The sequence below is a fragment of the Anopheles darlingi genome, chromosome 3, assembly GCF_943734745.1.
Source record: "Anopheles darlingi chromosome 3, idAnoDarlMG_H_01, whole genome shotgun sequence".
NCBI lineage: Eukaryota > Metazoa > Arthropoda > Insecta > Diptera > Culicidae > Anopheles > Anopheles darlingi.
The window spans coordinates 29,866,952-29,893,085 of record NC_064875.1 but is presented as its reverse complement, the minus strand read 5'-3'; the positions used below and the strand labels follow the sequence as shown (position 1 = coordinate 29,893,085).

Genomic DNA, 26,134 nt, shown 5'->3' with positions numbered 1-26,134 from the left:
CAACCATCGCCTTCTCTAGTAGCAACACATTTCTCCTTCTCGTGCATTTGGAGTCCTACTGGAGAGAAGTGAACTCCAGGGGATGTCCTGCAACAAGATGGAGGTTTTTCTGCTTATTTTAGGGGTTTGCAACGGTTTTAAAGCAGGATTTGCTGCTCCTCTTTCTCTTACCTTAGTGTTTGGGGTTTTTGGAGTTTAAAATCGAACGTTTTTTTTTCATAGGGACGATCATTCGCTTGCGGTTGCGATGTTGTGTGTTTTGGTGTCGATGTTTTTTCGGTGCCACAAAAACCAACACTTTATTCGCGAACGGAACTGTTGTCTATACCCCTCACCTCTACTCCTCCCTCCGATTCCCGATTCTCCTCGCCACCTTGTGCGGTGCTCTGTTATGTTTACTTAAGCGTTTTTCCTCTCGTCTCGACTCGTCCGTGGAAATGACTGATGCCGCCATTGCGATTGTGTGTGTGTGTGTCTGTGTGTATACGTCCCCCTTGGGCGGGCGAATTTGTTTATTTATTTCCGTGTCACTCCCCCTGCGACAGGCGGACAGAGAGAGGACGCGAGACACCACGCGGGAATGCTTGGTATGTTGGCGGTGGATATATGGAGATTCGTCTGCTGTCGTCGTCGTCATTGAGTCCATTTTCTGTTTTTTGTGTTCGGATTCGATTGTTATTTTTGCTTGTTATTAACAACACATTCTCGTCGGTTTTCGGTTTTCCAATATTTCAATAGCGCAACAGCAGAAAGAAGATCGTTTCTGTTTATCGGACGCGTCACCTTCAATAATATTTTTCTCTGATCAGAACTTTCGTTGATGCAAAATCTGGTATCCAGATCGCAAACGACTCCATATTGTCCTCCTAAAGATAGCTATTTATGCTTTGTGTTTAATCACAAAATCCCTCCTGGTCCTAGCACCCGGCTAGAAAGAAGAAATCCGACGAGTTCCGAATTAAATATTCATAATAGAAAAGGTTCTATCCCTGGAGAAGAAGGGGAGACGGGGGAAATCTGGAACCAGAATCCGCCCAATGATATGGCCAGCGCCTGGCGCTTTATCAACTGTGGTCAACCCTATTGACCGAAACCGATCCCTCTCTGTCTCTCTCTGACGAGGGTATTCTCCGCTCCGGGGAAAAGATTTCCAATCCTTCTTCTTCGAACCCTTTTTTGGAGGACTTGAAAGGGGCGGAGGGGTGGGTATCGACCACAAATGGGTGGCATGGAAGCCTACCACCCCGCAGTTGACTCCTTCCCTCTTTTTAAACTCCAAAAAAACACCAAACTCCCAAGGCAAGTCCAAGTCCAAATCCTCGACTCCAGCTGTCTCTCGTTGGTGTGTGTGTGCTTCGTGGTAGATTTTGGGGCTCATCTGTCGGTGGTTTCTCGTGAACGCGAAGAAGGCCTTTTGCACTGGGACCATCGTTCCGAAACGGGACACCACCACCACAGCCAGAGTCCTTCTTCTTTCTCTCCGTCATCAAACGAGATCCGATCCAAGGCAGTAAAAAGTCCCAAGCGAGGGGCCAGAGTGAAGAGAAACTTGAGTTATGAGGATGAAAAACCGCAACCTGAAGACCGAAAGAGTGCGGTTTTCGTTGCTAAATTCCTCTTCTTCCTGGGAACGCCATCGGCTTCGGCTCCTTCCGCAGTAGTAGTAGTAGTAGTAGTTGGCTGTTGGATGGATTTTTGGTGAATACTCCTGGGGGAGGGCGATGGCTAAAGGGGAACTGATACGAAAAGATGGTTTTACTGGTTTTCTGGTTTTTGCCTTCCTCTTCCTGCTCTGCTGCTCCTCCTTCTCCTCCTGTGGTGTTCTGTAACCGTTTCGGTTTCTACCGAACGGAAAGCATTCTAACCTCAAAATGAAGAAACTTTCCTCCTCCTTCGAGTGGTTTCGACGACGACGACGATGAGGGTGGTTGTGGGTGGTGGTGGGTGGGGCACCATCACCCTCAACGAAGAGCAATTGCAACGCTTCTGGTTCTGGAATGCAGGATGGAGCAGAAAACTCTCTTCGAACGCCTCGGAAACGGCAGCTGCATATCCTTTCGCCAACTTCCGAACTCTGGAGAGAGAGAGAGAGAGGGAATAAGGCGTGAGGGGCCGCGGTGCATTTGCTGCATTTTTGGGCAAATTTTTGCCAACTCCCTCTTCCTCACCTTGGAACACACACACACCGAGAACTCCGTCTATTCGCGCCACGCAGTTCGCTCAACGTAATGGAAAATGTGCTAAATGGTTTTCCTCCTCTTCCAGGGGGGGTTTGGTATGCAGCAAAGGAAAGGCAAGGGAAGGAGACGAGGTGTTTGTGGTTTTTGGATTGGTTTCCAAAGCGGTGTTTGGTGTGCACTACTCGGCACTCGTCGTGTTCTGAAGGAGGAAGGGGCACCGAAGGAGGAGGAGGGGGTAGCGTTCAACGGGAACTGGTTTACTTTGTTCACTTGGCTAGTTCGGTGGCTATTTGTTCTGTTATCTTTTTTCATTGTTGGTTTTACGATGCGAGCTTCTTTTAACCAGAGAAGCAGCAGCAAAAAAAGGGGGAACTGTTAGCTTTTCCCATTCCTTTCCTTTTGCAACGTTGGTGCACTTTTAATCAAATTGCTTTTCTGTCGCTCATTTGTTTTTCTAAGTTTCTTTTCCAAATTAGTTACTGTTATTGTTGAACTTCTATTGTTGCGGGGTTTTTTTTCATTGCAATGCATTTTAAAATCAGTTACTTATTTCTTTTATTACATTATCCATTTCATTGTCTAAAGAATTTGCCAGTACATGTAAGGTTTCTTCATTAACGATAAACTGTCATCGACTTTTCGCCAACAGTCATTTGATATCTTACTTTATTTTTTATTTTTTATTATTTTGATACAACTTTTTGATGATCTAATACACGAATGTTAGAATGTTTTGCAACATTTCAGCAAATCAATAAAACTTTTTGAACATTTTGACAGTTCTTAACGGTAAATATTGCATTCCTGTTCTAAGATCATAAAACTTAATACTTAGATTCATAAAAATAAATTCATTTTTCCCCGTCTAATTACGTTCTTTGAACTGAATTGAACCTAATTGAACCATATTCGTGGACGTGCCATTGTGTTACATTCCACGACTTTGACAGTTCCTATTCAGTCTATGCATGCTGATTAGACTGGAGTTAATAGAGAGCTACATAAACCCCCGTGTCCCTTTCCCTCCCTCCCTATCTCTCTCTGTCTGACGTCGTCAGCATGTAATTGAAGAACTAATAAATTATAATCACACAACAACGGCATGATGCGGCAGTAGAGTAGAAAAATCGACCACAGAGAAGAGGCACGCTGCAAGGAGAAGGGACCGTGAGGCGAGTAATGACTTGCAGCATATAGCATCCTGGCGAAGAAACCTCTCATCGCATTAAGGGATAGCATATACTGACGTAACAGGGGAGAGAGTTAGAAAGGCATTGTCCTTTGGGAGAGGTATTTATGGTCGAACCCCCCCGATGTTTGTTCATCCCATCCGAGGATCTAATGTCTCTCTTTTTCTTTATACCGGGCGCATCGTCCTTGATTTCCGGTCATCTGGCGTCCGGTTTTTGTGCGTCGAGGAAATGAGACTGTTCCCCCTTGCGCCGCCGTCGCTGTGTTAAATGAGATCGGGATCCGGGTTCATTATTTCGGGTCCCTCTGTGGTCATCCTGTTCCGGGCCCGGTTCCGGTTCCGGTTCGTGAATAAGGGGGAAGCGAAGTGAAAACATACTTTTAACGCTTGTTTAGCGCCACTGCCAACCACCGCCATCTTCAGTGTCAGTCGAAACTGAAGCGGAATGACGCTTGGTTCTGTTGGAAAACCAGGAAGGACGAGGGTTAAGCTCGTTGATTCTGAACCGCTGCACCCCTCTGCACTGCATAGGAGGGACTTCGATTAATGTTTGACGCTCTCGATGCTTCTTCTTTCTCCTTTTTTGACATTAAATTCGATGAAATGCAATTAATGCAGACCATGCGTGTGCCATCCACGTTCAGTTTATCTGTCATGCACGGAGCTCTATACATTCACGTCTCGACACTAACGTTATGTTCGCTATTCGTCAATTTTGCAGATCTCTTCTTGTCTTTCTTTCTTTTCATTCTTGTTTCGAAGCTATTTGTTCGCAATCTTTGTTTACGAACAAGACTGACAGACAAACCTCACCAATTGCGCGCCATCTACTTTCACACCAACGGATGTTTGGTTCAGAGATCGAATTTCCGTGCATTGTTGCACAGCATTACTGCATTCTTTTCCAGTTTTGTTGTCCGATTGTCCAAAGTATAATATATTAGCGAAAAATGAACCGTAGACCTAGTTAAAAATTCTAGAGATAGTGCTGTCATTTTTTCGTTTCGCTCTTCAGTCGGTTTTGGACCTGATCCCGTTGTCTTAGCAACGTACAATAATAAAATGGTGGAAAATTGTAATAACCATCAAAAAGTTGCTACTTCTATCAACACTTAAGGTGTTAAAGTTAATAGAGCGGCTGCTTCAATTCAATACTTCTTTTTTATTTATTATTAATTATTCCTTTTAAAAAATGTTTAAAGAGATAAAATTTCTTCTGTTCCAATCGACTGAACATATTCAATTATCCAAACATAGGAACTGTTTGCTCTCTATTGTTTCACTTATTGACATAATTTTTTATAATTTTTACAAGCAAGGTATTACACATTATACAAAGTTCGATGGATTACATGAACGTTAATGGCGACTTTAAACGAGATCTGCTCATCTGCTGTGGTCTCATCAATCCGTTCTGCGTACAATCGATGTAAAAACCTATCGTTAGTCATGCATGCTCCCGACTTTCCGCTCACTACTTGTGATGCGTGTTTCCTATACATCGCTCCGCGTTGTGTAAAAATTGTAAACCAATCGCGTTTTTCCCCCCAATTTTAACACCCCCGGGCTGCCGCTTGCATCAACCACATAAAAATGTGCGAGACGAAAGTGACGCATCAAATGTGAATGTGAATTGTGTCTAGTCCCCCGATTCCTGCTTCCTCTCGGGGGGTACATTCCGGTCCGCGATTCTACGATGTGCTGTAACCACCGCTTCTAACCCGCGGGGGCCGCTGATCGGATTGACAAAATCCACTGAAATGTAACCGATTTTTGTCACCTGCGGTGTGCCTCTCTACCGTCTGGGGTCTGGTGGTGGTGGTGGTGGTGGTGGTGGGGTTATCGTTTCTCTCGTCTGGTTCGGTTTGCAATCAAATGCTGCTCCTGTGGCTTTCTGCTCCCTTTATGGGAGGGTGTCTAGGGGTGTGTTGTGGTCAATCAAACAAATTTCGTGGTGAGGCACAAACACATCGTGCATTCAGGTGTCAGGCGCGCGGTCGTGGTGCTGGTGGTGCGATGGTCGGTTGGTTGGTCGTCGGATGCGGTTTATGGTTTCGCCTCTCGACCACCAGACCAGACCGCTCCGGGGGGGATGAGGTTCGTGATGCCATTTTCATCCTTATTTACCACAATCGCACCTGCTCGCTGGACCCACCACCTCCCCCTGTGGGTGGCTGCTGTTCTATTTACATGTCCGGCTCTCGCTCTCTCTCTCTCTCTCTCTCTCCGTGGTCTAGTCCAGAAGAACGCCAGAAAGGTCGCGCCGTGTCTGCGGTTGGACGAGCACATCACGTTTGTTTGCGGTGATCATCGGTGGTGGCCGATGGACGCCGATGCAGCAGACGAGAGAGAAGCAGCTAGAGGAAAGTAGTGGTGCATGGGTGTGCATCGGTCAAACACACACACACACACACACACGGGCATGTGCGAATCCGGATTAGTTTCCGGAATGCTCTGTTCGGTTTCGGGCTAAGCTGCTTAATAAGAATGTCATTCTGGAGGGATTTGCAAAAAAAAAATGTTATGCTTTCCTCCTAATGTTAATTTCTGATGTGGTATTGTGCCTTTGTTGTGCTCTGGTGCACCAAAAAAAAACTCAGATCTGACAGATGAATTCCGATTCCGATGTCGTACAAATATTGTTTTCAGCTTTGGCTTTGGGAATGTGTGACGACACTTGAGCTATGAAACCAAGCAAATATTGAATTTATGGTCCCCCCTTTTTGTGGTGTGGTGTGCGCCGTTGCTGTTGAACACTGCTCATCTGCTCAACATAACGATCTCTTCTGTGGGTTTGGGGGGGGCAGACGTTCCCCACAGCCTCGAAGTCAAATCGCATCGATCGAAGCCCAGAGAAGGAAGGTGTGGTGGTAATGGTGGTGGTGGCTGTGACAACAATAAACGGCAACGTGTAGTGTCAATGCATACAAACTGGAGACACACGTACACACACGTACAATCACAAGCAGAGAAATGCGCTTGCACATCACCCGGCAAGAGATAGAGAGAGAGAGGACTGTGTGTGTGTGTGTGTGTGTTGGTTGTTATAATGGTTGCCATATCATCTGCTTTCTGGCCCGCTTGTTTGTTGGTGGGCTGGCGAGGTTTTGGGTGCTGTTGGTGCCTGTGGTGGTAAAGGTGTATGTATGTGTGCGCGGGGGTGTGTGTGTGTGTGACTATAGTCATTGGTTTGATTTGATGCTTCACTCCTCCTCCTCCTCCTGCTGGATATATTGTATTTGCCCGTTGGCTTGGCCTGTGGACGTCCATTTGTTTGTTTGTTTGTTTGTTTGTCTGTTTGCTCGCTCATTCGTCGTTGGGCTGATGATTGTTTACTCCAAGGGTGGGGTGAGCGTAGGTGGAAGCAACCTGAAAGGGAGGTGGGGGAATCATCATCATCATTGCTTCTTGGTTAAGAAGAGCTGCAGCTGGACTGAAGGAGCAAAGGACCCGAGGTTCGAGTATGGGAAATCGGGAAAGAATATTGTGTATGTGTGTGTTCTGAAATGGAAGAAAAATCATGGATAATGTTTGGTGGCTCCTTGGGGTGGTGTGCATATAGAATTGCATTTTGTTTGGATATGTTACCACATGTCACATTTCCTTCATCCTTCATCCTTCATATCTTTATCCTTTGTGCACGTGCACTTGTTGTGTGTTTTGCAGTTCCCAATGCCTTCTTGGTTGGATGAACCACGCCGTGAGTCTTTGTCAGTTTTTTTATCAACCAAAAACATTATTTTAAATAAGTTCAGTATCATGGCTCATGGCTACCCTTTCCATTTCGATGAAAATCATTCGCTGATTCAACGTTGTACTCAATTAAAGTTTGTATTTAACGACGAATTGCTTCGCAAGTGCATTTCCTATCGATTGGAGAAAATATCTTAGAGACGTAGATTACAGCGCATATAATAAATGTAGCAATTTAGGCCAAGATTCTCGTTTTTGTGGAAGAATATATGGTTGGAGAAACCCGCTACTGATGCAATCCCATATTGTACAGTGGTTAGGATAGCCAACTCGCACTCGGAAGGTTCGAGGTTCAATTCCCAGGTAATGAAATTTAACCGTAAATTTCTCCGTTCGCTGCATTAACGAACGTGTATCATTCTCCAGTTTGGTTTAAGAGTTTTGGAAGCATTTTTCGTTGCTTTAGCTGCTTAGTTCCAGTGTGTTGTGGAATGCTTACTCCTCAGACTATATTAATTCATCGTTTCGATTTAAGATTTCTGGTTATGCAATTCTCATTTGATCGATGTTTTTAATTATCTGTGTGTATTTTCATTTCAATGTCAATCTCATGGAATTTTAATATGTTAATATTTGTCAAAATAGTTTGGCAAAATTTGTTAATGAAATGGTTAAAATTAATCATCATATTATTCGTAAATCACTTGAACCCTCTATTTAGTAAAACTGATAATTTTTTATGGAAACACCTGGTATAAATTCTGTAGAAAAATGTCTATTCTCGCACCAGACAACCAGAAGCACACAAAGAAAGGAATCTGTCTTTGATGCAAACAGAAAAAAAGAGCTAACATCACCATCCTATTGCTGCTCTCTTACACTCTACGACGGTGTTTCGGTTTGCTGCTAATCTCTCAGTCCTGCCTGCCGAGCGACCGGCCACGACGGTAATTTTTGGTGCATGTGAAAAGCATGTGGCTTGACGGTTCGTTCCACTGACAACCGCCGCTACCACTGATAATGCCACTCTCTCCCTCCGCGTGCACACTGGCCGCTATCTATCGTCGTCGTCGTCGTCGTTGTCGGAATGTGTGCCGTTGTTTGGATGCGGTTGAGTGGAAAGCGTGCTTCTCCTCGGGGATTGTGTTTGTGGTTCGGTTGAATTGGCAACCGGCTTCCGTTCGTCCGGAAGATAGCGACGTCGGCACCAGCGACGAAGCGAACTGAAGAGTGAAGTGAAGTGAAGCGAAGGAAAAGGAAGCTCTAGGACGTGGGCCGTTCTGCTGCTGCTGCTGCTGCTGCTGCGGCGCTACTAGTTGAAAGCTGATATGGCGCACGACAAGAGGGGACACAATACTATCTCTGGAAGGGGAAGAAGGAAGGAAGGAAGACACGGCGGGGGTCCGGAAGTCTTCTTCTGCTCTTGCAAGTGCGCTGTTAAATCAAATCAAAGAGGAGAGATCTAGACTTTGTTGGCGGACGCTTAACTCTCAGGATTTAAGCATGACTGACCGCGAAGGTTCAACCGGGTCCTGGCAACCAGATTGGAATTTGAAAGAGCAGCTACTGTTGTTATGCTAATCGGTCTCTAGTCTCTCTCTCCCTAATACTCGGTTACAGAGTTACGACCAGGGAATAGGGACCCACCTCGGAGCCACAAGGGGATTGAGTTTCATATTTCAATACCAACTCTCCTTCTCTTCACTTCCTTTTGCTTCTTTTTCCTCATTTCTCTACAATCACTTGTATGTGCCGTTGACGACGCGCGCCCTTCCGCTTCTTAGCACAAAAAGCAGACCTCTTCTTCTCCGGTGTTGTCGGATATATATTCCCATAGGGATTCGAGATGCCATGTCCGGATGAGAGACGCACACCTCGAGACGTCCACGGAAAAAAGGGAACTGACGAACGATTGATGTTCGTTTCGCGGAAAGTGCACCCGGGAATCCGGGGGCGACCCGCGGGTGCGGTGCGGTGTGGTCTCTTTACCGAGGTGACACTTGACAAGTGGCATCCCACTGGTGTGGAGGTACCGTGTGTTCCTCTCCTTGAACGTCGCTTACCCCCTAGATGACGATGACGACGACGATGACGATGACGACGACGATGACGATGACGACGACGACTCTCGTTGGGACCCTTAAGTGGCTTCTAAGCGGTCCACGGAAGGGAGTAGTGGTGCCACACACTCCACTTGAGAACTGACGTGGCCTCGCCAAGACACACACACAGAGACCGGGTTGGAGTGATAATTTAAGAATTTTATGTGTTTTTTTTTCACTCGTCGGTAAAAAAAACCTTTTTCCTCGGCGCAATATTAAAGTGAGAGCGAAAAGGAAGGAGGAGGGGATATTAGTCCCTCGAGATCGATTGCGAGATGATGCGCGGGATGGTGGGTCTAGGGATCACTGAGCAGCACCATCATCACCATCATCAAACGCCCTGGCAATCATCATCGAAGCGCAACGGTCGCAGACAAGACACGAGACAAGTTTCTCCAATTTCAGAGCGATCGCGGTCGTCGGCGCTGCTGTCGTCTGGCACACACACACACACGTTTGTCACCATAAGTGTGCGTGTGTGTGTGTCACCGTATCCGTAATTGCTTTGAAGTTGTTTGGCATCATTGAGCATATGGCGTCGTCGTCGCCGTCGGTAAATCTCGACAATCTCATCTGTCTCCACGGTTTGGTTGTTCCCCCTCGACAGGCCCAGACCCCGGCGGTCACCGCTACTAGTGTGTGACCGTGACGCCTGAAGCAGCGCGCCTTCATTATCCCAACCTCCTCTAGGCCCTATCGTGTCTCGGTTGTCCGCAAAAGGGGACGGTGTGTGTCCCCTTCCTTACAAACATCCCTATTTTAAGGGAAAAGAGAGTGCGTTCTACGGCCCTTTGGGTACGGACATGATGCACATCACACGCGCACTATTACCCGAAAAAGGGGCGATAAATCAATAGACTCTTCCTCTCTTCCTCTTCTCTTCCCACTGTTGCTGCTAGTTATGCTGCATAAACGAAAGGGGGACAAAATGTTGCTCTCCCTCCCTAGTTTGGGTATTAATTTCTAAACCGGGCTGGGGAACAACACCCCACGACGCCGTAAGGGGTCAATCCCCGAGGTAATATGGGGTGTTGAGAAACAGAGAGAGAGAGAGAGAATAATTTGCTGGACGCAGGGTGGTGTGGAAGGGAAGGAGAGAAAGAGCCGTTTGTCTCACCGCGTCCCCACGACGAACAGCATGTCACGAAGCGCGCGCGTCGTGTCTCGATTGCGACGCCGTCATCTCGGTGTCGAAGTTATTGAAGCGGAACTGAGAGGCGGAGAGAGAGAGAGAGAGTGAGGGTGCTTCCACCCTCTTTCACTCCCTGGTGCTTCGTTTCACAGATAATAATTTCCGGATTAATTTAAGCGTCTTGTTTGCGTCCTGCTGCTGCTGCTGCTGCTGCCAGTCGGTTGGTCGGTTGTTCGGTCACAAACCCTCCTCCATTACGGAGTGAAGCCCTTTCCGTAAGGTTAAGAGGAGGAGGTTTTTATGGAATGACGCCGTTTCGAGAGAGGGAAATGAGGGAGAGAAGACCGTTGACGTTGGCCCCGTGACCACTAACCTACCTCTACCCTCCTCTGTGTGATTATCAACTGTTGGCTGGCGGCTGTGTTTATGCGCACTGTGGCCGCCACCGCCACGCAGCGTCGGGGTTTATTGGTCTTCCTCCCCCTCCCCCTCCCCCGGCCACGGTCCATCATGAGTTTGGTTTTCCAATTTTCCTTCGGTTCCACTCGGCATCTGGGGGTGTTTTTCCCCCTTCCGTGTGTTTGTTGTCGGTCCTTTTATACCCCTCACGTGGCGCGGTTGTGGCTGCGCTGACCCCCCCCCCCCCCCTCCGTTATTTCACGTTCATGGGGTGTGATACGAACAGACGAGGAGTGTGGGCAGTTTGTTATCGACTTTTTTTTTCCGTGTTGGTGTTATCCCTTTTTTTATTTTCGTTGATCATTCGGGTGTTTCTGTTTTTCTTGATTCGCTTCATTAATATTTTATCTATTTTCACGGTTTGTGGCGGTTTTTGCGAGGATCGAGAACCGATTTCATTATGTTTTCGATTTCGTTTTTCATTTTTCTTATTATCTTTTGCTTTTTTTGGAACGGTATTGGTATGGTTAATGGTTTTTATGTTTCAGTTTCAATTTGTTTATTATACTTTCTTAGTTGTTATTCATTATGTTTTTTTACCTTTCTTATTTGGTTCATCATCTTCAGTTGTTTCAGTTTTACTTTTCTATTGTCTTTTTCATTGTCGTGGTGTGTTATTTGCATTCGTTTTATTTTTTCTACACTTTTTTTGTATTATTTCCTGAATTTATACACTTTTGCGCGTTTATATTTTCTTGGGATTGATATTTTTTTTAAACATTGACTGAATTAGTTTGTTGTTATGATCGATGTTATTTACATATAATTGCTCAAAAAATATTCATGTAAAGCGTGGAATTTCCTTTTTAAAATACGGAAAATCCTTTAGTGAAATAAAATAGTAGAAAGAACATAAAATCCTCACCGTTCTGATTGCAAAATCACAATGACCTGTAAGAAAAATTGTCTGTTATCGCAATTGCTCACAACCCTTCTTTCTCAGATAACGCAGAACTCAACTCAAGCTAAAAAGTGATCGAAAATCTCTTTTTAAAATCACAGTCGACACATATCTGTTAAGAACTTCTTAATATTTCGCGAAATGTAACTAACATTTTGGTTTAATTTTTATCAACTCTTATTACTAAACGAGAATTCTCTTGAAAGTTTTATCAAATTCAAATGGTGTCTAATGCAGCTGTCTAATGTCCTGCCGCTTTGACCAACGCTGCTGTAATCATCACTGGGTGCTTTCGATTTCAATAAGATCGTTATGAGCATGGTTCCCCTCCGAGCACCGAGCATAGAAAGCACAAGCAGAAGGTCCATTGTTGACCAAGGGGTGCACTCTTCGCCATCATCATCATCATCATCATCGCCAGCGCACCACGCCACGTGCAGGGTGATAATTTCCCGATTCTACATTCCCCCTCTCCCATGTTGAGGAACAACAACAACAACAACAACAGCAACAACCAATCATCATTGAAGCTAACCATTGGAAAGGAATGGAGGAATCGCCTCCTGGAGGGGGTGCAATTTTAGTGCCCTTTGGGTTGCCTCTCCCCTTCCCTCCCTCCGTTGGTGGTACTATGGTCGCGAGAAGCGATTACACTCTCACCCTTCTTTCTTTTTCTTCCGCCTCTCTCTCTCCTTCCCGGTCTGTGGTGCTGCACCAACCCTCTTAATTAACAATTACTCCACGGCTAGAATTTTTCACTTTTAGTTGAGGGAGAAAGAGTAGAGAAGGTGAGCTGGTGGTGGTGGTGCGGATTCCGTTCTGGCTCTGCTCTGCGCACGGTAGTTGCTCGGTTGATTTGATCCGGTTTCGGTCCGGGAGGAGAAGGAAAGAATGAAGAGGAAGGGTGTTGTTGTACACCCCAATGTGTCGAGCAGACGACGCAACCCTCAGGAACGAAAAGAGGGTTGAAAACATAATTCATTGTTCGAATGCAGGCACGCACGCACATTGTTTGCGGATGGTTTTAAATTTGTTCTCCCTTGTTTTTGGGGGACAGCAGCAGCAGCAGAAAGGGGAGGGATTGGTTGAAGACCAGACCAGACAGACCGACTACCAGCAGCACTAGAAATAGACAAAAAATGCTGGAAAACAGAGAGACAAAGAGAGAGAGAGCGAGTGCATGATCCGGTTTTCGGGTAACGCTTCGGTGAGATTAGAAGCAGATAACTCGTGGCGCGTCGTCCTCATCGTTGTTGCCGCAGCGTAGTGTGCCCTCCTTGTGCATCGTAACAATGCCACTTCCGGAGGGAGAGAGAGAGAGCGAGGTTCTTCTTCCAACTCCGTGGAACTGCCATGTGCCGCTGTGGGGAAGATTTATGATGGGAATCATCCTCCTGGTGGCGTTCACTCCCGGGAACATGGGGTGAGAGAACAGAACAACAACAGCTTGCAACAGTTGCGGCGCGCACCGTCTGCCGTTCAGACGCGGGAAAAGTGGAAAAATCCGGGCGAGAAATGAAAATGTTTTGCAAAAGGGTTTTGACTTTCCAGTCGCCCCTTGTCCTGGGTGTGTGTCCGTGTGCAGGACGCGAAGAAGGGACGACGCCAGCGAGACGCCCTTACGCCAGTCCAACGGTCCCGGGGGTTAAATACCTTGCGCTGCACGCACGGGAGAGAGAGGGTTTGGTGTTTTTGTTGTCGCGCGTTTTTGTTGTCGCGCGTTTTTGTTGCCATAACTTTTCCTCTGCCAGTAACGAAGGAAGAGAAGGGGTCTGCACGACGACGATGACGCCCTGTGACGGTCTAATGATATGAGCATCTGTCAAACATTTATTGGGAAACGCAACGCGCAACGAGTGCGAGTTGAGCTGTTCTGTTGGAGGGATTGCGGTTGACCCTACCACTACTACTCACTTCTCCGGTCGCTCCGGAATGGGCCAATTCCGGAAGCTACAACAACACCGCCGCGCCGGACCTTCGGTTCGATGAAAGTCTCTGGTGGGGAGGGTGCTTTGTCTTCGATGTGAATTGCGTGCATGCCGCACCCTTGAATTAGCCATCAGAAAGCGGTGTGGACGACGAAAGGAGGAGGGAGGGGTAAAAGAGAGCATTTTCCGTTTGGTCTCGGTGTTTTTTTTGCACTTTTTGGCGTTTAGCTTATCATCTGCTTCATGCAAATTTCGGTGATATGTTGCTTGACGATGGCCCACTACACGAATGCAATATTTAGCGCTAAGAACTGTCAAAAGAAGGCATTTCATGGTATTGCGTTTGTGTATGAGTAATTTTGCACTTAGGTTTATACTTAAGTGCGGGTAATGGTTAATTCTGGTTAAAAAATGACTCACTTTTGACGATTTATTGTGATTTTTGTGACACACTATCCAACTGTATATTTTTACCAATTTCATATTAAACTAAAAGCTTTTCAAGAATATTTGATTGTATTTTGGAGAAGACTAGTTAAAATCAATCAATTGACGATCTACAAATGCGAGTATGTAAAAATGTACATTTTTTGGTGTCCATCATAGCTTTCAGCTGGATTATCAGAAATTTACAAATCGTTCTAAATTGTTTTGTTTGATTATAAGTTTTTAATAAGTGGATTTGCTGTCAAATTTTCAATAGATCGGGTTTTGCTTTCTGAAGTTGTAAATGTGATGCTTTTTACGATCTTGTCTCTCTCTCTCTCTCTCTCTCTCTCTCTCTCTCTCTCTCTCTCTCTCTCTCTCTCTCTTTTTCTCTCTCTCTCTCTCGATTTATTTCGGGTATGGCTCATCATACCCATGTACAGTCTACATTTACCGTTTGCGATGTATAGTCTCATTTTCCAAGATTACTTTTTTCCGATCTAGTAATCATTGGTATCCAAACATATCCTTCTTCCTTTTTTTTAGGCCTGTTATGCATCGCTAGAACAATCGCGGGGTTCATAATCGAGTTGAACTCGTTCTAAACCGTATTTACAAACTATTTCTTGAACAGTTAAAGGTGTAGTTTTTATTACTGACTTTGAAAACGTGGGTTTTGGGAAATCCCCCTCCAAGTAACGAGATTTATGGAGCCATTTATGAAAGACAATTTTTACAAATTCAATATCTTTGTCGGTTTTGCTTCGATGCCAAAAAATTTACACAATACTCTTGAAAGGATAAGGATATACGAAAAAATGTTAAAAGCCATTACGAAAAAACAAGTAGCACCCCCTTAAGGGGGGGCTTCGGTTATTTCGAGTCAAAAAGGGCTTATTTTTGACGATTTATTGTGCTGAAACCATTAAACTTTATTTTTTCAAAAGAATGTCATATCAAACTACAACTTTTCAAGAATATTTGGTTCTATTTTGGGGAAGATTTGATCAAAACTACGTTCATGGCATCCAATCAAGAAAGGCAATTTTGCAAAAATGTTCTTTTTGCGGTGCCCATCGTAGCCACGTGCTGTGTCATCTGAAACATACAAATGGATATTCTTTTGTTAGATTATAAGTTTATCCAGGTAGCCCCGTTGAGCTTTTGTGAAATTTCCAATTTTTCGATTTTTGGCAGATTTTTTAAATTGAAAAAGTGTTACTTTTTTCGATGTTGCCTCAAAAAACCAGTTTTATATAATTAAAAGAATTATCAAAAAAAAGTAACAACAATTTTAACAAAAACTCGACGGGGCTACCTGGCAAATAGTGTACAGATTATGTGTTCAAAATTTCAAATCGATCGGTCCTGTAGTTTTTATGCCACGATGGGCACCGACTTTGAAAACGCAGGTTTTGGGAATCGCGATTCAAAGTTGCGAGATGCATTGAGCCATGTATGAAACTCTGTTTTTCAAAAATCAATATCTTTGTCAGTTTAGCTTCGATTGATCCCAAAACTTTACACAATACTCTTGAAAGGATAAGCAGTCATATAAAATTATAAAAAGTAAATGCGAAGAATTAAAATAAAATACCGAAGCCCCCCCTTAAAGTATGGCGCCAATGATATTGTCTGTTGATCAAAATTTATAATTTTGTTATTCTCTTTTATTGAGATTGAAAAGTAAACGGCAGTCACAATAGTGCAACAACGTATTTCTCTATTAGCGATGATTTTCTGCATCCAACATTTTGTCAATATGTTTTAACAGATTTCAAGATGATAGTTAGCGCGCACTAACAGTTTAACGCCAATGAAAGTTGCTTCCATATACTGACAACTTAATGCTACTCATTAAACGACAATTCCTGGTCACACACGCGTCCACTGACCGGAACTGCTAATGGTTCGCGTGTCGTGTCTGTCTGTGTGTCTCGCGTGTGATGCTGATTGGTATTCACGATCCATCTTCATCAGTTAGCCGCGAGTGCGTTCGGTTTGTAATTGCTTTGCTGGTCGATTAGTATCGAAATGGATGATAACTCACTTCTCACACCACATCCGATTCCGATCAAACATTCCTAAATACGTTTATCACGCAATAGTTGCGTTGCTTAACAGTTCGTGGAATGGCATCCAATGCTGCTGGGTGAAGGTTGAGTGTTTGGTTTTTTTTTGCTGTTTTTCACGTGGTATTCCACATCGATTGTAAATTCCCATTTAAGCGTATTAACATTCTTTCCCTTCACCCCCGAGGGTGTGATGCGCCCCAGCTTCATCATCATTATCATCAGCATCATTAATTGTTTGCAACCGAAGAGCGCGAATGTGGTGTGTGTGTGCGGTTGGTTGGATGACAATCGGGGAGGGGTTGTCATCTCCGTCTGATGTGAATGATTTTTCTATCGCTCTCTCTCTCTCTATCGCTAGCACAGTGTGGTGCTTGTTGACATTCCCGAATGATGTTCGTTCCCTATTTCGGTTCGCGGGGGCGCTGTTTGATGAATCTTATTTATAAACATTTATGGGATAATTAAGTGTGAAGCCTCATTTAAGATTCCGTTCACCGTGTGCGGTGTTTGTCCCTTCCACTTGCTTTGATCTCGTCACTAAATTGGGTGAACTGGGTGGGCGAGTGAGTGAGACATTTCGCTTGTGATTAATGGCCATATAACAGTCGCATCCCCCGTGTTGCTTCGTATTATTGATCCTCCCTTTCTTCTTCTTCTACCCACGCTATCCTGTTGCAAATGGTCTTTTTTTCTTCTTTTAGTGGGGATCACATTTCACGAGAAGAGCAATCGAATGATCCGCTTTTTAATGTTTTAAATTTCTCTTTTGTCTCTTCTCTACATACAAACAGGGCCCACCACAGTCTGCACAGCCGTTCAAGTTTACCATAACAGAAAACTGTGATAGGATAAAGGAAGAGTTCAACTTTCTTCAGGCACAATATCATAAGTAAGTTATCGCATTCCGCCAAGTTGGCAAAGGTTGATGCGAAATACTGTTTATGGCCATTGAATTAATTGGTTTTTTGCTTTTTTTTTTCTTTTAGCCTCAAAATGGAATGTGAAAAGCTAGCTCAGGAAAAAACGGAAATGCAGCGACACTACGTTATGGTGAGTATTTGGCGGTTGAAATGGGCTTTATGACCGCATTCCAGATGCTAAACTGTTGTTCTACAGGGTGCAGCATCTAGACAGGACCTATTTAAAAGTTGAATAACTCCGCCATTTTTTAGTCGATTTTTTAAAATGAACAAGATTTATTTAACTTAAGTAATGCCATTTATTGAGAATTCACTCAGAATTTAATATCGATCAAATGATCGCCTCGATTTGACATACAAAACGCCACCTTTTTTCGGGTATTATTTTGCATGGTGCATGCATGCATTTCGAGAGTAATAGTAGCCATTATCTACTCTGACTAGCTTTTAGTTCTTCAATAGTCTTTGGTTTGCTTGCATACACCTTTCTCTTCAAATAGCAACACAGAAATAAGTCGCGAACGAAGAGACTACGCATAAGCTCGTACAGTTATGATAACTTTAGCATTTAAGCTTTTATGATACCATTTAAGCTTTTATGGTGTGAATCGATACATGGCATAAAATGGCCTAGACTGGCGTTTCATAATCTGTCCAATTTGTTCAAATCGACTGACAAATGTCGTAGTTATTCTACATTTAAATAGGTCCTGTCTTGATGGCGCAACCCGTATATTAACATTCTATCATCAGTTATTAGAGAAATAATTTAGATAGAAGCACAAATCAAATTTGAAATGCAGTATGGAATGCTGTTTCACCAAATATTCAATTGCGTGACGCTTGAGTTAAATAATAATTGTGAATTTCATTTTCGTTTGCAGTACTACGAAATGTCTTACGGTCTCAACGTGGAAATGCACAAACAGGTACGTCGAACGAGATATATTTCTTCTCGCCCCAAACGCGCTACTAGCATCTGGCTCGCACTCTGTTGTGCAAATATTGTAAACATTCGTATTGCAAAGTTGCAAAACATCAGCAGCACCACCACCATCACTAGACGGAAAATAAGGCTGCTATGTCTGTCGTTAAACGACGAGCAAAACAAAAAAAAAGCCAGGGTGCAAAACCATCCAAGTGACAACTTCGAACAACATACACTCGAGACACATGATGATGGTTCATGAGCTTTTTTACGGCTGGTGGTGGCGGCGGCGGCTGTAAAAGGCACACATAAACCTTGAGCGCCTCCCGGCGGTGGCAAGCATTTGCGCTTCTAGCCATAAACTGGGCAGCCAGCCACCAACAAGTAAAAAAAAAACCGTGCATGGTCTGAGATGATAGCCCTCAGACCCTCAGAAAACCGCAGAAAGAAGAAATGCGTAGCAGGTGAGATTCGTGCTGCCAGTGGGGAGCAGAAATTCGGTTCGCGATCGTGTAAAATCGATCGATCGCTTTGCTACATGGAAACGGACGGGGATGGTGAATGCCAGATGTTGGCGCGCGCGATGTTTGTTGAGCGGAAAATTACTATCTTGACGTTGACGTGAACGGTGGTGGTGCTGGTTGCTCACGGACGGATCCATGATGATGTGTGTTGTGGAAAATGCACTATCATCATCCGCTTTACGTTCGCCAATTCGCCTTTTCGTTGCTCTACAACAACGACTTGTTGGTGATGAAGTTTGTTTCTGGTTGATTCACAAGAAAGCACAACAGACTCCGGTTCCGGAGTAGTCGGATTCGTTTCGCCCAAGTTTAGGGCCTTCGGTGGTTTGTAACTGCTGTCTAGAGGTCGATGGAAAGGGTATCCTTCCTTGCTGCTGGTGACGAGGACCTACCGTAGGTGTAGAAACCGTTGTTCCGGTGGTTCGAAGCCCAGAGAAACCCCTCCTATGCCAGCTCGTTAGGCTCGAGAGTAGGATTGATTGACCGGATTAGGCGGATGCATGCAGTTAACGCGTGTTGTGTTCCACTCGATTGTTATTGCACCCGAAGCGGAAATCGGCGCACGGCGCCGGATATGTATGTAGGGGGAATATCGTTTAAGGTTTCTTCTCCACCATTCCTCACCATCGACGACAGCGACGAGACGACGCTTTGTGTTGTTACACCTTTGGGGAGGTGCTCTCCCTACGCGCGTGGCCAGTTTCTTGCGTAAAAGCGCACACGGTGGTGGAAGAAAGCGTGGAAGCGTGACCAATAAATACGTTCGTTTGGCTGGTTGGCTGGCTGGCTGGACCGCTACGCGCGTTTCACGCCCATTTCGCGTCTGGTTTGTGAAGTCAGCAGCAGCAGCCAGGGGCCAGGAGCCCAGGAGCCGGGCAGCATTAAGTGGGTTGCGGTGCGCACACTATTATTTCCCGACGAATCGTCTTGATCGTTTTGTGGGGAGGCGATGCAGCTTCACACTCTTTGCTGCTGCTGCCTGTTGGCGTCCGCGCCGGTTTGGAGTGCCTACGGCTTCACCTTTTTGTTTATTACTGCGTGCTTGACCCCCCGCATGGATGTGCTAAAGCGAACGAAAGAGATCGAGGGGTACAGAGCTAGAGGAGAAACGAATGTTTCTTGTACCTCGCATCATTTGTACCGATGGGCAATGGCGCGTTTGTTACGCAGCATTAGGATGGCTATTATGTTTCTTAATGCGATTGAACATAACGATTATTATGCTGTGTGTGAGCTTTGAGCTGGAATACCCCGCGGTTGTGACGAATGTTCGACGAGAAAAAAAGGCTGGTAACTCTTGTTACAAACATTGTCGCTGCAAAGAATATATTATACTGAAGATGAATTGATTATGTGCACGGGGAGTGATATGCATTTCTTTTGCTTGATAGTCTTCCCGGTAGTATTAATTTTATGCTTTGTTGAAATATGTTTTATCGGAAATTAAACTTAAATTCACAAGTTAAATTACAAGCTTCCGGTTTCGTCTTTTAGCAAAAACATCACCTTATACATTGCGTAAAAAAAGTTTATCCCCTACATACCATACATTGTGACATTGTATTGTATTGTATTGTATTGTTTTGACTTCAAAATAATCATCTAATCATTTTTTTTCTCATCATTTCAACGGTGCATTTGAGTTCTTTAATTTCAAGTGTGTCTTTTGAGACTCTATCGATGGTTTTATCGTCAAAAATAATGAAGTTAGACATTGTGGTATTGTATTGTATAGTTTTGACTTCAAAATAATCAATTAGTCATTTTTTTCTCTTCATTTCAAGTTCTTTAATCTCAAGTGCATCTTTTGAGACTCCATCGATGGTTTTATCGCCAAAAATTCAATGGGGCTAGGCATTGATTGATGTTCGTTTCAACAGCTGCCCATTGGATGTTGAGATTGAGAGCAAGAGTTTTTGTATATCACTATAAATACCAATACGTATTAGAGAAGGAGCTTCGTTGATGCTTATGGCGGAAGATTTATGTCAGAAATTATTATTTCCTTCAGCCGTTCAGCCAACAACGCAATGCCTCTGTGTGTAAACTAATCAACTGCTCGGTCTCTCTCTCCCTCTGTCGGACACACAGTGTGTGTTTACCTTCGTTAGTCACTCCAAGACATTATCCCCCCCTCCCTCGAGCGCATAATCCTCGTCGTATCCTTTTCGGTTTCAAACGAGTATATCGTTACGCAATCTGACGCGGTAGCACCGGAGACCCCCACCTACTACAGCTATCTATGCACCCGAAGACGAAAGGAAATACATGCAGACGACGATGGCGGCGGTTCCACACTTTTAACCGCAACTATTTTCAAACTCTAATTATTGCCAGTGGTGGTGCTGGTGGTGGTGGTACTAGAGTCAGTGGCGACGTCGAAGTCGAAACTTTCCAAAAACCCGCAACCGGCACACGTCCCATGAAGACTCCTCGAACGAACTCTCTTGCTGTCTGGTGCTGCTGCCGAGCGGCATTTGGCCTTTGGACGTGTTGGTTGGTCCGTGTCGGCGGCGTGTTCAGTTTTATGGCAACTTTGGCGGTGGAGAAGGAGGTGTGCGCGCGCGCGCGGTGCAGAGGTTCCGTGTCTAATGCGTTCAATTCAATCTTTCTCTCCGCTCCACCACCACCACCATACCACCGACGATCGTGTACTTTCTGACCTTCGATTTGGTGCTCATAGTGGTGCCCGGCAGCAGGCAGCAGGCAGCTTGAGCTTGGCTTGAGCTTGATGGTGTAGCTAGAGAGTTGTAGAACTAATCGCGTCTAAAGTGGCGCACGGCCTGGTCGGTTGGTCCGTCGGTCGGCTTCGGCTTCGGCACACTGACTCCGAGACACGGACTCTACTCATGTTACACACACTCCTCTTCTCCTCCGTACAATTCGGTAGTTGCTGCTCTGGTTATGCCTCCTCTAGACGAGGAGGAGGAGGAGTAGGTGGTGGTGGTCTTCTTTTTCCTACCGTTTTCTTTTTCATTGCGCCTCGCATTAGCTGCGTTTACCAAAGTGCTAATAGCAAAACACGTTCCGGGGCGTGAAACTAGTGGTTAGTCACACACCAACCGACCGACCAACCGACCAACCGACCGATTCTGATATTTGTAAACTCGTTCAGACACCCAAGTCCCTTCCTCTGCCTTCCTTCCTAGTCTGGCCGGGGAGTGGGTGGGAGTGGTGGTGGGAGACAGTAGTGCTACACATTTAATCCGATCGCCATTCAGCAGCAGACCAGCAGCGCGACCGAGGATACAGAGAGGAGTAGTGTACAAGAAAGGGGCTACCCTGCAATGTTGAAAGGCTGCCAACAACCGGTGGTAGTAACCCCCCCTTTACTTTGCTGCATGATAATGTGGTCGATCGCACACACACATACACACACACGGTGTAGCGAGACACAACAGATAATGTGCTCGCTTGAGAGCGAGAGAGAGAGCTCGGCAAGAGTGTCCATCGAATCTAATTAGATAAATACATTTCAATCAAAAAATATTAAATTACTGGAACCGGTTTACTCAATTAAAACTTTTCGCCCTCTGCTCTGCTACTCCACACAACTCCGCTCACTCCGTGGTGGTATTATCTCCGTGTCTGTGTCCGTGTTTAAGGGATTTTAAAGCTGGACCGTTGACCAGACCAGACACACACCAGGGATACGTATCTTAAACGTGTGGTCGATGATCCGGCTCTGGTGAAAAGAAGAGCGGATGCTGATGCTGCAATTGCCACCCTCTTGCACAGCGCCGTGGATTGAGCTGTTGCGTTTTGCAATTGATTTATGTTTATCTTAGCTGACACCGTCTGTCCATTAGGTTGGTGCGCGGGCGCGCTCGCGCGTTGGTTGGTGGTGTGTGGGTTTTTGAGAGGTTAAACGGTCGTGTGCTGTGGTTGAGGGTCGGATAAAAGTGTTTATTTTTATCTTATTTTGTTCTTCTTTTTGTGCTAACAAGCGAACTTTTGTGATATTTCTTCTTTTTTTATGTTTTTGTACTTTAATTTTTGCTTTAATCACATTTTATCATGTGTTTTAACTGCTTGCGCTTATTCGTTGGCTTTTGATCATGTTACAAGTTTAATATACTTTGTTAAACGTAATAGTAATCATTTCTAAACACTTTCCTGCAAACCTTTCTTTTTATGCAAGTGAGATCAAGAATCCTCCTGCTATTATTTCAACTCAAGCTTTGTCAATTATAGCTTTTCATGTTTATTTTCTTTTTCTTACTCTGATGTTTTTTAAAACTGTTTATGTCATTACCTACTTTGTTTTCTGATATTTATCATGTTCTTATTGTGTTCAGCATTCATAACAAGCATTTACTCATGTTTCGGAAAGCTTTCCGTAGCTTTTCGTGATAGAAACAGTTTACTAAACAATGTTTATAATACTCTTATGTTGTTTATGGTGGATGAAATGATGCCATTTTCAATCCTCGCATAATTTTCCGCACCAAATCAAATAAAACCCAAATAAATAAAGGAAACATTTGGCATCGCACCTTCGGGGGGATACGATTATCCTTTCTGCATTCTATCTAATATAGACACACCATCGGTTGCGGTGTGTCCGTGTGTCCGTGTGTGCGCGCGTAGGTTTTTTGTCCTCTCGCTGCTCTCCGTTCCGCGGATATTCCAGGTTATCATTCCCCTTCTGCGCTGTCTGTCCCCCCTGTAATACCGCAATTCGTATCGATTGCGGATTATGTTGCTCCACCACCACCGTCGCCACCACGTCATCCGCTGATCATCCTACTCGCTGGTTGGTTGGTTGTTGTGGCGGTTGTTTTTGGTTGTGTGGTGTGGTTGGCTAAGTCGCAGTCGTCGCGCAGTGGTGGTGGTGGCGGCGGCCGCAGAGTGTCCTACACTACGATGTGTGCGGTCAGAGGTGGGTTGGTCCCGTTCGGATCGAGATACACATCCCGGATGGATTTCCGTTGTCTAGCGTTGTCGCTATCGTCGTGGTTGGGGGGGAGGGAGGCTGTTCCAGTTTGATTGGATTGTGTCGATGCCGTGATGCGTTGTTATGTGGCTGGAGTGGCGCACCACCAGCCCAGCAGCCTAGCGAGCATATCGAGGGACATGGAGATGGTTTTAATAGGAGCGAACTCCTCGCTACGCGCTCGCTGGCCTGGTCAATGCTTTGGTAATGGGTATGTTCTCCATAGTAATGAGGTTTACCACAGAGCGAGAGAGGGAGATGCTGGACACAGCACCCTCTCCCCTTCTTCCGTCATCCTCATTGGTGTCTATAAATTTGGCTTTATCAAGGACGCGGCCTCATCGTACCAAAACATGCCAGATATGGCCACCGACCAACCGATCGGACCTCCGGAAGGAGGAGGCAACCGACGCATGATGCATGCCACACGAATGATGATGATGATGATCAAGGAGGAGGAGGAGCAGGAGGTATCTGTCTCGCTTGTTTCTTCCTCTTCCTCTCTCTCTCTGGGTCCGGTTCGTCCCTTTTTGGTGGTGGATAAGAGGATTATTGCACGAATTCGCCACAAGCACAGAGGGAGAGAGGCGTCGATGGTGGTGGTCATCATGAAGAGCAGGACGGCCTCGATGAGTCCCTTCTTAGTGTGTGCTGTCATATTTATGCTGGCACCATAGAAACGTGCCTCAAAACATAGCACACTCTGCTGTGGCCTTCGGTTCGGTTTTGCCTCCCGGGTGTCGAGAGAGAGGGACAAGGATCATGGACGAGGTGGTGTGTGTATGTGTGTGTGAGAGGCATCGGTAATTTCAGTACGTACACTCCTCACTCCTCTTCTCTGTCCCACCCTTACGACGCTTCTTCAATAAATGCAATATTTGGTTAATCCTCTTGGCCCCCTCTCGGTATTAGACCGAGCAGCAGAAGAGAGAGAGAGAGAGAGAGAGAGAGAGAGAGAGAGACGCCCCCGGGGGGATGATATGAATCCTTCCATCATCATCTCATCGTACGTGTGTGTGTTTGTGTGCTTCCTCTAGTGTGGTCACTGATGCTGCTGCTGCTGTTCCTGAGTCCTTTACCGCATGATGTTGATATGATCGCGAAGCATGGATTAGGATTTTGCAAACGATGATGATGGTCCCTGGTCCCTGGTCCTGGTCCTGGTCCTGGTCGTGGTCCTGGACCAAACCAGTCAAGTCTGACTCCAGGATTTGCAGCAGGAGTCTGGACCAACAATGGTTTTGCGCTTGGCCTTCACCACCACCACCACCATTCTGGTCGTCTACTTCAATTAATTAAATACCCAACAACAGACACACAGCCCGGGAAACTGAGCTGCACTGCTGCAGTGATGTTGCGCGACTGGTAGATAGCTTGGAAAGCGGCTACTGTGCTCGAGGTATTCGCGCTCGATGACAACAGATAATGATCCTGTTTTTGAGCCAGGGGAGACTATTGGTGAGCAGCACCACCACCACGACGATGAGCTCCCCCCATAGTTCTGTGCGCCTGGTTGCACTTGACTCCACATCGCATCGCATCTCTCGGTATATTACGTCGCGCCTATAGCGTCCGTTAGGGAGGCCCCCGGGATGGGAGGAGACTTAGAGCGCTCATTAGACAGCTCCTCGCGTGCGTTGCCCCCTGTGCAGATGATGCCGTTGCGATGATGATAATTATTGTAATTCTCTTTCCCCCTCCGCCCGCTCTCAACTCTCTCAGGTAACGGTCACAATCTCGCGTCGCATCTTGCGTGTATGTCTTTCCGCGTGCATTCCGCGATTGTGCATCGGAGAAGTGCAAGTGTGTATACAGTGCGTTAAAAAAGGTTATGCATCTCTGCAAGCAAATTGATGTTTTGATTGATTTTGCATAGCAAAATCTGAGTCAAAGAAGAAAATTCGTATATTATTTGCTTTTGTTTTTATTTTACTTTTATTTTGCTTTTTACATTCTCCTAAAAGACCCTTTTTCCTATTTTTATTAGGTCCAGGAATTAGTTCTTTCGATTGTGTTAAAAAAATATCCCATTAATTTTTGATCAGTTTATCTGGTCTGTGTGTGATAACGTTTTAAAGTATAACTAAACAGCTTTGAAACAAAATAAGTTACTGCTCATAAAATGAACTATAACATATTTTTGCTATAGTTAAAAATGTCAAGTTTTGTGCCTAAAATGTTGATTTTGCGGGGATGTTTAAAAACCTTTTTTCATTTGATGAAAACGGCTACTGAACTTTATGGTTTGTTGGTTTAAATTTATGGTGAACATATTACGACACAAAAAAGTTGGCTTCAAAGGATTAGAAGTGGGGATTTGTTTTGTGAGAGCAGCGACGTTACAGATATAGAACGAGTGGATCAAGCAACAAAATGAAAAAAAATTAAAATTTAAATAGTCCAACATCCTCCCGAATGTGACACTAAGATCCTCCCGAATCTGATGAATCTATTGAAAGAGAATGTTACCGTCAATATTTGATCCATTTGACAAGAACTGTGGCTAGAAAGCGACAAAAAATCGGGATAACCGACATGATAAACGGATTTTTCAGCATGATAACTCTCGATCGCATGTTGTAAAACCGGTCAAAAACGATTCAGAAAAAGTCGAAGCCAAAATGTTACCCACCCCGTTGTACACACCAGACAGACATCTTCCAGAATAATATATTAATATTTATTTGGTTGTCGAAAAATTGTAAAGCAGCACAGATCCTTACTCTCTTTATGCAAGT

The 26,134-nt window shown here is 45.0% G+C and overlaps 1 protein-coding gene across 1 annotated transcript in view; it reads left to right on the top strand.

Annotated features, from left to right (window-relative positions):
- Window positions 1-26,134, top strand: part of LOC125954081 (protein groucho-like) — a 51,792-nt gene that overhangs the window by 7,144 nt on the left and 18,514 nt on the right. The window contains exons 3-5 of the mRNA XM_049684082.1: window positions 16,880-16,977; window positions 17,075-17,138; window positions 17,893-17,937. Of these exons, the coding sequence (XP_049540039.1) occupies window positions 16,880-16,977; window positions 17,075-17,138; window positions 17,893-17,937 (207 nt within the window). The remainder of the gene's footprint in view (window positions 1-16,879; window positions 16,978-17,074; window positions 17,139-17,892; window positions 17,938-26,134) is intronic.